General features: G+C 53.5%; 1 protein-coding gene across 2 annotated transcripts in view; it reads left to right on the forward strand.

Annotated features, from left to right (window-relative positions):
* The window catches only part of Mamld1 (mastermind like domain containing 1), a 112,278-nt gene extending 99,748 nt beyond the window's left edge, over window positions 1-12,530 (forward strand). Inside the window, exons 4-6 of one of the 2 annotated variants that reach the window (XM_010639034.3) lie at window positions 3,053-3,296; window positions 8,940-9,024; window positions 10,357-10,442. In XM_010639034.3, the coding sequence (XP_010637336.1) occupies window positions 3,053-3,296; window positions 8,940-8,980 (285 nt within the window). In that variant the 3' untranslated portion in view covers window positions 8,981-9,024; window positions 10,357-10,442. Of the gene's footprint in view, window positions 1-3,052; window positions 3,297-8,939; window positions 9,025-10,356 lie in introns of both variants that reach the window. The other variant, XM_033760570.1, reaches the window with a different exon arrangement.
* Window positions 12,531-13,627: the final 1,097 nt, after the last annotated feature.

The raw sequence follows: 13,627 nt of genomic DNA on the forward strand, positions 1-13,627 counted from the left end.
TTTTTTTTTTTTTTTTTGAGATTGGGTCTCACTGTTTTGCCCAGGCTAGGCTTGAACACTTGAGCTCAAGGAATCCTCCTGCCTCAGCCTTCTGAGTAGCTGGAACTACAGGTGTGCTCCACCAGGCCCAGCTAGTTCTATCTACCTTCTAGAGTCATAAATTCTGGTGCTGTTATCTCCTCTCCTATGTTCCCTATTCTGGTGGAATTTTTCCTTTGAAAAATAAAACAAAACAAAATAAAAGCCTTTAATGTAGTCATAATGGGACTTTGGGAGGGAATGAATTTAGATGCATGCATTATATCTGCTGTCTAAATCCGGAAGTCTTCAGAGGAAATCCTGCCTCTCCCTTCCTTGGTTGCTTGGACATGACAGTTAGTTAGATGGCTCCTTTGGAGCTGTGCTTACTGTACCCAGCAAGGAGATGCTGAGGAAGTTGCAGCGGGCGGGGGGGATGGGGCTGGGGCATATGCGTAAGCCTAGGTGTTACACTTTGAACATTACTTCATCTTGAAACATCTTTAGTATCTGTCATTAAAAGCCTGCATTTTTAAGTCACGCCTAGGTTCAGCTGTGCCACTCACTTACTCTGTGACTTTGAGCTAGTTGCCATCAGCTTTTACAGCTGATTTGCATGTGTTTGCTGCCTTTCAATTAGGAAAATCAACTGCATATCGCACACCCTCCAAGTGTAGCCCAAAGAAATGTTGGAAGGAGGATCTTTACTTCTAGAGGTTTCCAAACATAAAGCAAACCCATCTCTGTGTCTGGAATAGACACTTACAGTGTCCTCCATTTCTTTTCTGTTATTTCGGTTTTTAACCGGGGATGGCATTGGTCTCCATGGTGCCTGGTCCTCTTGGGCGAGTGTTCCAGGCCTGCTCAGGATGGTGCTGCTAAAATTGAGCTGCCCGCACTGCCAGGGGATCTTCCGCCACTGGTCATTTCTATGTGCCATCTGTAGTTTTTTCTGCCTGGTGGACTACTGAGGCACTGTAAGCATATGCTAATGCCGAGAGAGGGTCCTGTTTCTTGACCCATCACTAATATCTTCCAAGTCACTTGAAGCTACCAGGGATTCCTGAGTAAAAGCTTAAAAAGTTTTCATTCTCCACCAATAAGCCCCATTCATTGCTTGTAGAATGTGTCGTCATGGAACAGGCGGGTCGTCAGAACCCAAGTGATATTTGCATACCAGGGTTTCTTTCATCTCCAACGTGGCTGTAGACTGTGTTTAGAATCATCAAAGAGCAAGCCATGTGGGCAGAAAGAAGTGTGAGCTGTGGAAAGCCACATTTCTGCTCATGCCCCACCTTGCTCCAAGGACATACAGGAGCTTGATGAAATGAAGCCACACATGGCCAGAAGGGAGGGCACCAAACCCTCTCTGGCTGCTCCGAATACCGTCAGGATGGCAGAGGTCTTTTTCACAGATACATTGAGTTCACTTGCTACAGAGTTCATGTTGCTTGATGTGTATATGTCTTCTTCCTTACAGCTCTTCAGCTGGTCAGCTTGTCTTCTTATTCCCAATTTTAAATATTTCTAATTTATTCTTTAAAATGTGTCTACAGCCTCCCTAGTCACATCTGGCCTGCACTTTGCTTAGCAGCACATTATGAGTTTCCACCTCACAGCATGTTTTCCATCTGGAGAGTTAGTGACTCGACATATGCAAACTACATAGGGGCTTGGGAGTGAGGCAAGCCTGGGTTTGCATCCTGCTCTACTACTAACTAGCTGTGTGACTTTGGGCAACTTAGTTAAGCTCTGGGCCTCAGCGTCCTCATCTGTAAAATAAGACTGCAATAACTCGTACCTCAGAAACAGTTGTTCAGAAGAACTGCATGAGACCAAATATAGAGCTTGAGTTAGTGCCTGGAGCAGAGAAGATGCTCAGCAAATTCAACCATGACAATCGTATTATTCCAAATAATGTACCCAGAAACCCACTGGACTGTCATCCATTAGAAAGAGTTGGCCATGGTAGATCCTTAGTACTTCCTCACTGAAGTGAATTGAACACAACTGTTCAGCTTAGCTTCAGGAGAGGAGTATTTGCTTTTCCAGTGAAATGACTGGTGGACACAGTCCATCACCCACAGCTCAGGTATTAAAAGCATGAGAGTGAAGATACTGCTTCATGTAGAAAGAGAAAGAGCCTCTTGTCACGCAGGCTTTCCCTGGCCCCCGTGGACACACCCGCTGCCAAGCAGTTGTGCTCATCAGGGTGTCAAGGCCAAGGCAGCCATTCACTTGGGCTTTGAAGTGTTTGCTGACAATGGTATCAAATATGAGGTCATTTGAATTGCCTCGGCTGAAAGAATTGGGTCATACATAAAGTCTAATCCATGCTGGTAAAATCCCTGTCTCCTAAAGTATGATGGAAAGAAAGGGAGCTCTCACCAGCAGGAGTCCTGAAACGTTGTGGTCCAGCAGGGTCATGAGCAGCGAGGGCTGCAGTTCAGGGCCTGGCCATTGTGGGATGTGCACTTGACTGTTTGGTTTTGCACTCATCATTTGGTTTTGCAGATTCCTTAGCATGTGTACACACACACACACACACACACACACACACACACACACACACACCAGTTTAGAGTTGTATGCTGTTGTGTGCTCTGTGGCAGGGGTGGGGGTGGAGTAGGATGAGAAGGAGTGGAGATTGGTCAGAGTCATTGCCAGTGACCCAGCTACCTGGCTTAGCTTCACTCCCATTTTCAACAAGACAGTGATTGCTCAAGGCAGGGAATTCTTCATATGAAATCCATGGATGGTCACTAAGTGGTCCAGAAAAAACCCCTAAACTTACATGTAAAATGGCAGTGATGCACGGGGAAGGGAGATCATAATTTGTAATTAATTTTCTAAGGAATCTGTGACCCAAGACAAGCTAAGACCACAAAACTGTTTAGATTTGCTTCCCCAAACCAGTTGGTGCATAGAACCACAACACCCCAATGACCCAACTAGGTGGTGAGGGCAGTGACAAGATCAGGCAGAACCCTTTCGTGGCCAAGCAGCTGATGGATTGTTCAATCGGTTGTTGTAGACTCATGTAGACAAAGCCTGCAAGCTTGGGGAAGCCAGGCCCCCCCAGGTCAGCCTCGGGCGACAGCCCCCATCCTGCCAGGCCCTGGGGAGTGAGGCCTTCCTGCCCGGCAGCTCCTTTGCTCATGAGCTGGCCAGAGTCACCTCCTCGTACAGCACCTCAGAGGCAGCGCCCTGGGGCGGCTGGGATCCGAAGGCCTGGAGGCAGGTGCCCGCTTCACTACTGCCTAGCTGCGACGCCACAGGTAAGTCACTTCTCCCCAAGCCTCGCTTTCCTCATCTGTCACCTGGGGCACAGTCCCCTGCTCAGCCTGCCCGCCTGCCTCACGGGGTTATTGGGAGGAGCACAGGAGGTGACAGCTCCCACGGCAGAGCTCTGTACACCAGGGCAGGACTGCTAGTGCTTTCTGGCCTCGCATACCCTTTCACACCTCTGCATCTCCCCACCCGCTGCCTGCCTGTTTGGCACCTACTGGGTGCTCAGGAGCTGCCTTTCCTGCCAGCCATCCGCTGTGGGTGTCCAGCCAGGACTCCCGCACCCTCCACTGGGGAAGCTGGGCCACCCCACTGGAGGCATGGCAGGCTGGTCCGGGGGTGAAGGCAAAAGGATCCAAGTGGGCTGTGTGCTGGGATTGGCTTCTAGATTCTCGAGTCTAGCAGGAGTGGCCTGGCGTGCCCCCAAAAGTCACATTAGCAGTGATGAGAACAAGATGATGGAGACCAGCATTTGCAGAAAATTGGCTGGCAGGTTGTTGTTGCTGTGGCACATGAAACAGCCATGTGCACAGGATGTCTGCCCCTTCTGCAAAGCCAAGTGGAGACAGGAGAATTTTCTAAGTGATGGTGATTAGAAGATGCCATCAAGCCGAAAGGGCCCCCCAGAATTCTGGCCCTTAATGGAAATTCTGCTTTGGTACATACAGCCCTGTTCCCTTTATCCCGCCGGCCCTGGCCTGGAAGAACAGGCGGTGCTTTCCACTCAAGGGCTATTGATTTCTCAGTGCTCCTCGGCTGCTCGCTCTCCGGCTGCATCCGGCAGAATCTCGTCCAGCCCCAAACAGCCAAGGAGACAGAATTAGCAGAGCAGACTGTCCACTCAGGATGTCACTGTTTGCATCCCGGTCTGCCCTGACCTGCTCTGGCCTCAGAGACCACCAGCCAGAGTACCCCAGCAAGCTTGCAGAGGATGCCTGCTTCCCACCTCCCCCACCCCCTCTGCCCCAGCAGTTGAGGGTAGCCCTGACCTCTTCCCTGAGAATTTGAAAAGCTGGCCCTTTGGGAGGGAGTCTGAGGAACAGGCCAGGCAGTCACCTTGTCACCTCAGCCTGTGAGTCAGAGGGAGAGGGTGCGGGCATCGCAGGGGAAGAAGAGGGACTTTTGTTCCCTCCACCCCAGGACCATTCCCAGCATTTGGACCAAGCCCTCCCAGCACCGGCCAGCCCTGAAACCACAGAGACTGAGCTGGAGTGAGAATAGTGTGAAAGACAGCAGATGCAGGGTGGCAGGCACGACCACACCTAACCCACTCACTGGCTTTTGACGGCATTTATTTTGTGAAGCCCCCAGTGACAGCTGGAGACTGTGCGAACCCAAGAGCCGCAAGAGTCCTGGGGGGTGGATCCCCAGCCCTTGCACCAAGGGTCCAGAGGAGCGAAGAAAGACCCCAGCCGGCCAACGCAGGCCCAGGTTTGCCTAACACAGAGAATGGCTTGGGGATTCCAGTTGGCCCTCAGGGTCCATCCTGACCTGGGGGTTCTGCTAGTGCCTGCCTGCTCGCCATCCGTTCCCCTTGCCATGTTGTCTTAGACCGTGATCTCCTTGGCCTTGTCTTCCTGTCTAGTGAAGGGTCTTAAGAGTACAGGCACACACTGGCAGCCCAGCGCCAGGGTCAGAGCCTGGCCCACAGTAGACTCCCACAGTGTTTGTCAAATGACTAATAGAAGGACTGGCTGGGCTGTTCTGTAAGCCCCATCTTCCCTTTGTGTCCTTGGACAGGCAGGTGCAGGGGCTTCAGAGTCACTGAGGCCTGTGGCTCTTTGGTTGCCCTTTGGGTAAGGGAAGGCATTGAGCCAAGGCCAGGCACGAAGTTGTGGCCCCAGCAATCTATAGGGAGGAGAATCGCCCTCCAGCCTCCCCCACAGGCATTTTGGAGAAACGGAGTTCTGGGCTCTGAAAGTCAGAAGGAACCTAGGAAACAACTGAAACTTGCCCACCATTCACTGTCAGAAGAAGTCCCTGCCAGCTTCTGAAGAGCCCATCTAACTGGCCTTCTGGTGGTGGTAGTGGTGTCTGAATTGCATCCCTGGCTGGCCAGATCCTGTGGGTATCAGGGTTCTCCAGCCACATGGGTATGGGAGCCCCCAGAATTCAGATCTCGATGACATGGTTGTCCCCACACAGTATGGCATGTTCCCATCATTTCAAAGGAAGTCAGAAGGGTGAGTGAGTTGTTCCCAATTCTGGCCTTCAAAAATTCACCAAAGAACGTGCTTTTCCCTGTGGAGTAATAAGCAACCCACACCAGTACTCATTAGCCTTTGGGACAGAGAGCTGAGGGCCTGCTGCTGTGTGGCAGGCTGGTTCTGGGTGGGGACACTCAAAGGGCTGGTCTGCTGGCAGAGTGGGTGGGAGCTCCCTAGTAGGGGAGAATTCGTCTGCCTCCTCCATGCTCCCCTTCCTCCTCTCTCCTCCAGCTCCTCTCTCTCCCCTTCTCCCTCCATCCCTCAACATGCAGAGCCAGAATGCCCTTCTCTAGGGTACCATGGAGTAACTTCAGTCTGAACTGGGCTGAAACCCAGGAAGGTTCTGTGGGCATGTGTCCAATTCCCTCTGATCACCTGCCTTCTGGCTTCGCCCAGCTGGAGAGTCCCTTTGTCTGATTAAGTAGTTGAATTGGTAATGAGATTATTTTCTCTCTGCACCAGAGAGAGAAGCCTCTAGGTAACTGCACTGGGAAGGGGGACAGGAGCATGACCATGTGGTGGCTAATGGGGAGGCTGATGCAGCACCCTGCCTGGCCTCAGCCCAGCCAGCAGGCGGCAGCAGGGTTTGGGCCAGGCCTTTTTCCCCTCTCCTATTTGGCACACAAAGCGAGAGTGCTTCCGTGAGCCATCATGAACAGCAGCCCAGGACCTGTCTATGACTTGGGCCCCTCCACCCCTGGAGCTGGGAAAAGGTGGGACAGAGGAGGAGCCAGGCCTTAGTTCTCAGAGACTTCAGGGTCTCCCCAACCCTAGGCTCACCAGGGTGGCCACCATGGGAGAAGTGCCGTTGGGCTCACTCAGGACCCTCAGGACAATGCTGCCTGTCGGTGCCACTGGCACCATGGGACCAGGCACTATGATGACCTCCTCTAGTATGTATAAAAAGCCACATGACCTGGAACATCCTTCACAAAAGGCAGAAACTGAGTGTCCTGACACTAAGCAGCAATTTTCAGCCACTGTTTCCTCCTGGTCACTGGAATCATTTGTCATTTCCTGTTTTCTCCATTTTCCAACGATTCTAATTGTCAGTGTCAAAAGGCAACAACTGTTTTCTTGGGGCTTATCTTTGGAGCACATTGATTCAGAACAAAGGATGGGCGCTCCGTCTGCAAAACAAAGGAAGTGGCCTCCAAGGGAGGCCTGGAGAGAATGCCCAGGTCCCTTCTGCCAGGGACAACAGGACCAGAGTGGAAGCAGAGGGCTGGCCAGGCCCTGGGCACCCCAGTGGGGAGAAGGGCCTGTGGAGGAACCCCTTGCTAGGCACAGGCAGGCACAAGGGTCTGCAGAGCTGGTCACCAGCACTGTGGGCTGGGCAGGGACACTGTTTGGCCTTGGCAGTCTCTGTATTGATGTCGCAGCTGGCCAGATTTCCTACAGCTCTGGACACTGTGGAATTTGTGCCTCTGTGGGTGAAGACTCTGCAACCTCCCATTTGTCCCATAGCCCCAGACTGGGAGCAAGCTCTCTTTCATCTGGCAGTCAGTACCCGGGCTCTACCCTCTGACTCCTGCCCCAGCCAGCTTTTCCTTTTGTTTTCCACTGGCCCTGGACAGGCTTTCTCTGTACATCCTTCCCTTTGCACTTTTCTGCCCTCCCTGCGTTTTCTTTGGTCACACCCTCTGGCCTCCACCTCCCCACCTCTCGGCCCCGCCCCTCCTCAGCTGCAGTGCTTGCCCCTATGGGGCTAGGCAGTGTGCACACTGAGATGGCCACGCTGGAGCCAGCTGTAGAGGTGGTAGGCTGGGGAGGCCGAAGCACTGGGTGTGCTGCTAGTGGCACTCCACTGCCTAGTGGAGTCGCTTTGGGAATGTCATTTAACCTCTGCGCTCAGATGCCACACACCTGTAAGCTGGGAACTGTGAATCCATGCCAATTTCCGCAGGCTGGCAGAAGGAGCAAGGGCAGGAACAGAAGTGAAGTGGTCACACACAGCCCCAGACCTCCGGCCGATCTGGATGGTGTGGCCTGGAGTGGTCATTCAGCCACCATGCTCCTCCCTGTCCCCATGGGGCATTTCCAAATGACAGGAAATAATGGGTATGAAGCGCTCAGGACAGTGAGCCTCTGGGCGCTCCTTCTGGAAGAGAGGAGCCCCAGGGGTTCAGCTGAGAAGCAGCCCCTACACTCACACCCTGGCAGCAGCCCCGAGAGTTGGAGGGCAGCAGCAAGAGCTGGGACAGGAAGCAGCCCAAGGGCGGGATGCAGAAGCAGAGCCCAGTCTGGTGTAGTCTTCCCAGTTCCACGTATTTGTCCTCTCTGCCTTGGCAGGAACAAAGCCAGGAACGGCTGCCAGGCCTGAGGGCCAGGCACACTCCCAAGCGCCGGCCCTCCACCCCGCCCACCCCACGCCGCACCACGGGCAGTCCCTATTGCAGGGTCAGGTCGTCTGGCCTGGGGGCAGAAAGAGGGCTGGGGGCGTGTGCTCTCTGACAGCTGCCTTGGCAGTTGGCACACTGGCAGGCAGGCTTCTCCAGAAGGGCAGAGATGGCAGCAGGTGAACGGGGAGAGTGAGCCCCAGGCTGCCAGTCAGAGCTGGGTCCCAGTCACAACCAGTGGTAGGCCTGGGAGGAAGTTCTGTCTCCTCTCGCCTGGGAGTCTCCCGATTCTCTCCTGGTTTCGCTGTCCCCTGCTGGCCCATGGGCTGGTCCCTGCCCACCCAGCCAGCTTCCAGCTGAGGACAGGAAGCCTCTCCCACCTTCTGTCCACCACAGCCAGTCAGGAGAAGGAAGGGAAGTTGGCAGTGATGTGTGGCTCCTCTGGGTGTCGGGCAGTATCTCCATCTGACCGTGTGATCACGCAGCCGTCCATGCCAGGACCACCCGGAACAAGCCTTGGTCACTTTCCCATGACAGCCTCGCCAAGAAGCCTGTAATCTTTGCCCCAGCTCGACTCACCTAGCTGTTTTATTACCATCCTCTGAACAGAGCCAGTTTGTCTGGGTCTCCCTGAGACTGGCATGGCCAGATTCCTGTTGGCACTGTGCGCCCAGTCTGGTCAAGGCAGAGTAGCATAGGACTGTCACCTCCCTCCTACACACTCTGCTTCTATTAATGCAGCCTAATGTTACATTTGCTCTTTTGATGGCCACATCTCACTGCTGACTCATCTTGAACCGACGGACATCCAAAACGCCTCAGCCTTTCTCTGTGTGCTCTTGCTAGTAAGCTCTGTCCCATCCTGCTGCAGCAGTTGGTTTTTTTTAACCCAGGTGCAGAGCCCTACTTTTCTTTCTCCCTGTGGAATTTTGCTTGGGAGGGCGGAGCATGCATGCGAGTGTGTATTGGTGTGTTCACTCATGCTTTTGCTACACTAAAGCCGAGTCCCAGGTCCCCGCACAGTGATCCCAAGGCTAATATTTCTTGGTAGCTGCCATCTAATGTGTGTTTTTCACCTTCTGTTTAGCAAGAGAAACAGAAATCAGGTCTTATGGCAATGACCCCTAAGCAGCGAAGTGCGTATGTGGCCCAGCAGATGAGCCCATTTCAAGGTAAGCAGTTAAGACCAATATTCCATCCCACAGGGTCGAGTGGGGGCCACATACAGGGCTCGGGGAAGAATTCCTTTCCAAATAAGCGGTTACTGGCTGTGTTTCTGCAAGTACTAAGCAGAGGTGAGGTCTGAAAGAAAGGTTGGGTCTCTCCCATTAAACCGAGTTCACCTACCCACCTCTAAGAGCAGGATCCCAATTGTAGGCCCGGACGTAATGCTTCCTAAATCCTCTAATTCAAGAGACTGATTAAGCTGAGCCAGGCCCCTTCAAGCCATTAGCATCAGTGGGTGAGGGACAGGGACCTGGGGTGTATATCACAATGTCCTGGGGCTGCCATAACCCAGAGTTCTGACCCTGACCTTCCTCTTACACGGATGGAGTGACCCACTTCTAGAGGGTGCCAGGGCCATGTGGTGAGAGGGCCAGGGATGCTTCACCTCAGAGCATCCCGGGGACCCCACCCTACCAGGCAGTTATGAATGGAGCATGCAGTTTTTGGCCAGGGATACAGCAGATGCCAAAGAACCAAACGTGGTTTCTGTTTCACGGAGCTTGCAGCCTACCAGGGAGGACTGAGTTAAGCACTCCTTACAAGCCACTGAGGTGACAGACACCACAGCAGACCAAGGATGCTCATGGCGCACTCCACACTTGTCCCCTTGCCCTCAGCCCAATGCCACCTGCATAACACTGGTCCTCCTTTCTGCCACAAACCCCCTTTCCTGTGGGCTCCAAACCAGCCGAGTTTCCATCTCACACATCCAGGCTGGAGTGGCGTGTCAGACAGGCTGGGGCTGCAGGTGCAGAGTAGCACGACACAACAAGCACAGGAGCCCCAAGTGCAGGCACAGGAGGAGAACAGAGGGGAGCAAACTGTCCCTGTTCCCTCTTACCACACTTGCTAGGGAAGCCAAGTCCAGCTGGGCATCTCTAGTCTGTGCTGCTCCGCCATCTTCCCTGGCCCAATCCCCTCCCCTCTCCCTTCTCTTCTTTCCTTCCTTCCTTTCTTCCAGAAACTATTCAGTGCGGGCCCCATGTAGAGTCACTGAGTATAAGCGGGGGCACATCCCAGCCTTGACAGACCCCCAGCCTCTGGGCCAGCATGGCCCACTTTGGGAAGGGGCTGAACACAGATCTGGGAGGTCAGGGAACTGCAGTGCAGGCTAAGGGCAGAGAAAGGAGGTGAGTTGAAGAGAGTTTGGAGGGCATGGGTGCTCAATAGGGAGCCAAGGGACAGAGGTCAGTGTGTGACCCACAAGTCCTGTCCAGTGACCAAAGCCCAAGTGAAGAATTCATTTGAAACTCATCCCCCCATCTCTCCTCCTGTAGCCGTCCAAGAACAAGTCACCCCCAAGTGTATCCAGACCAAGACAAGCCCTTCATCCAGCCAGCACATGATGCCACCCAGACCCAGGCTCCTTCCACACAATATGAACCCAGGAGCAATCCCACCCACCAGGCACCAGAGCTGCGAGGGCATGGGCATGAGCTCACCAACGCCACGAAAGCAACAAGGAACATTCAGCACCGGCTCCCACTTCCCGGTGTCCTCTCATCCCAGCCAGAAAGCCCTGGGCGGTCTTGACTGCCAGCATCCGCAGAGTGCCAAGGCCGCCTTCCCAGGAGTGCTCCCGCCCAGGTTCTGTCCCAGCCCACTGGGCAGCCAACCCCTGAGTCCCCACCGGCTCAGACAGCCCAGTGTGCCAAAAATGCCCACTCTGTTGAACAGTGCCACATGGGTGGTATTGTCGGCGGCAGCTGTGACCACAGCAGTTTCAAGGGAACCATCCCCAACCCAAGCAGATAACAGGAACTCAGTCTTTGCCAAGACACCCATGAAAGTGCCCCCCATAGCCCAGGCATTTCCATCTCAGCAGGCAGTGGCACCTCCTGGGCACGTGACCCCAGGAAGCGGGTCTGACCAGAAAAGGAACAGCCCTACCCTAGTCAACTCCAGCTTTGGCCTGCTGGGCAGCCAGAGCCTCCGGCAGAGTCCGGTGCAGGGCCCTGTGCCTGTGTTGAGCACCAAGGCCCTGCAGCAGGGTGCCGCCAGCTTCGCACCCATGAGTCCCATCCATGGCATTGAACCACCAAGCTATGTGGCTGCTGTCGCTGCCACCTCGGCCACAGCTGCCAGCCAGTCCCTTGGACCCTTCAACAGAACAGGGACCCTCCCTCAGCTGCCACCCATCAACGTCTTGCCCCAGCAGCTACTAAATGGTCTGATTTCACCACCTGACTACAGTGAGGTGGATTTCATTGAAGCTCTCTTGAAAGGTTCTGGTGAGGGCCCAGATGAAGACTGGCTGTCTAACCTGAGGTTGATCGATGACATTCTGGAACAGCACGCTGCTGCCCAGAATGCTGGCCAACTCCCCCAGGGTGCCAGAGGGCTTTAAATCAGAGCTGGGCATCCTAGGAAGCCACTCGCTGATGGCATTCTAAGGGGGCCCCAAAGCCGCAGCAAATTCCCACGCAGCCCCAGACAGCCACACTTGGTCCTCATTACCGAGTGGCATCACCCTTCCCATCCCCCTCTGGACCCGAGACAAAATGGATGGAAAGCTGGTGATTTTTCAAGCTACTTGTACATATTTGAAAATTTTGTAAATGGTTTTCCTAAACATGAATGACAGAAGTATTTATACTTGGTTTTGTGACTTTGTAAATAAAGTGACGGCTTTTGTTTCAGTAGAGTTGTGTTTATTCTGCTTTGTTTTGTGTTTATTCTACATTGTTACAAACGTGCAGGTTGTGCTGTCCACCCCAGTGATACCTTGTGAAGCCAGGTGGCTGAGCCTCGCTGTGGTTTTGATGCTATCTATGGTTTTGATGCCCTGAGAGATGTGGCTTGTGACCAAGGGGTGTTTGCAAACTGACACATGCCAAATAGAAAACCGCTTGGTCACCGATTTCCATTCGCACTCCAAGTCCTATCGCCTGGTGTGACGCTTAAGCTCTTTTGCAAACCTTTGCCATCTCCAAAAGCAAGCTCTTTCCTAATGAGCATTCACAGCGCTAGTGACTTATTGTAGTGCCTCCCCGAGACACTGCCACAAGGCTGAGGATGTCTGTGAGATGTGGGAGAGACACAGAGCAAGTGGGGAGCTGAGCAGAGTACGAGCTCTCCCCTTGCTCTCTCCCTCAGACAGAAGAGAGCCAGCCCAAGGCAGGGGAAGGTGAGCTGGCCCCGCTTTCAAGTCTCTCTGCTGGTCCTGACGTAAGGCTCTGTGGTTGTGGGGGGAGTCTGTAAACATTAACAGTTGATTTGGAGTTTGTCTTTGATGGTTTCTATCTGCAATTACTGTCATGTATATTTAAGTGTCTGTTGTAGAAAACGCACACCCACTGTCCTGTAAACTTTTCTCAGTGTCCAGACTTTGTGTAATCACATTTTAATTGCCACCTCGTATTTTGCCTCGACATTTGAGATCTGGCGTCTGTTTCGAGCCAGTGCGTTTTGTTTTTCTTTGTTCTGTTAATAAACAGCCAGGAAAAAAGTGCCTCTATGTTTTCATTTGTCCAGGGAGCGTTCAGCCCCTATAAAGCCATACCAGCTAAGCGTGCTAGTGTCTCTGCTTCCTCCCAAGTCTTCGTAAGGTCTTGGGCAACAAAACACTGTAGCCACCAGGCAGAGGGACAACAGCCTGGCTGGCACATGCTGCAGTCACTGACTACCAGAGCACAGGGCATTTTGACCCCGCCCTCAGTTTACAGAGGGAATGGGCAGCTGGAAGGTAATTCCACACTGGGTCAGAGGCAGGGACTCTGACTCAGCACCACCGTCGTCTTGCCCATCTCTGGCCAGACCCTGCCACCCTTGAACAGAGACAGAATTGAGTTTGTTACTCTGTCAACTTGCTCTCTGGATGGGGCCCCCAGCAATAGGGAGACAGCATGCACACAAGGGACCTTGAAGAGTGGTGAAAGCCTTCAGGCCTCCATAGCAAGATCCCTTTCTTCCGTGGAAGAGACACTCACAAAAGGGGCAAGGGGTGATCTGAGGCAGGTGACAGCTACCTGCTCTTCACAGAGACAGCCTCACAAGACCTTGGACAGGCACCAGGCAGCTGAGCACCCAGCACGGTATGGAAAGAAGGGTCTTCTCACCTTTCTTCACCCTGCCTCAGTCCAAAGCCTGGACAAAACTCACCCCTGCTCATTCTCAGTGGTGGAGCCAGGAGAACCCAGGGCATGGGGGCAAAGGGAAAAGGTCAAAGATGGCTTCCCCTCAGGTACAGGATGCCAGAGGAAGGAGAGGTGTTGCCTGGGTTTGCCCCATCCTCTCCTGAAGATCCCGCTCCCTGAAGACCCAGCCCCTTCAAACCCTGGCCTGCTGTTGCAGTCTAGGAAGTCTGTTCCTAGCAGTCTAGGAAGCCCACCCAGCCCCCTCTTGGCTCCTCTTCCATCCCCTCTGTGGACAGAGTGAGTGGCCTAGTTCTGATCTACACCGCCCATATGCCTTGGGCCCCCTCCTTCCGCAGAGCTTCATTGACTTAGGGGACCCTAGTAAGAAGTCTGACATGTGTGCATCTCCTATCAGGAGGCTAAGACATGGCCAACAGATAGCAGACATTCACAGATAGACCCATGTCCCCCC

Source organism: Fukomys damarensis, unplaced genomic scaffold (genome assembly GCF_012274545.1).
Source record: "Fukomys damarensis isolate Sample0158 unplaced genomic scaffold, DMR_v1.0_HiC HiC_scaffold_39, whole genome shotgun sequence".
NCBI lineage: Eukaryota > Metazoa > Chordata > Mammalia > Rodentia > Bathyergidae > Fukomys > Fukomys damarensis.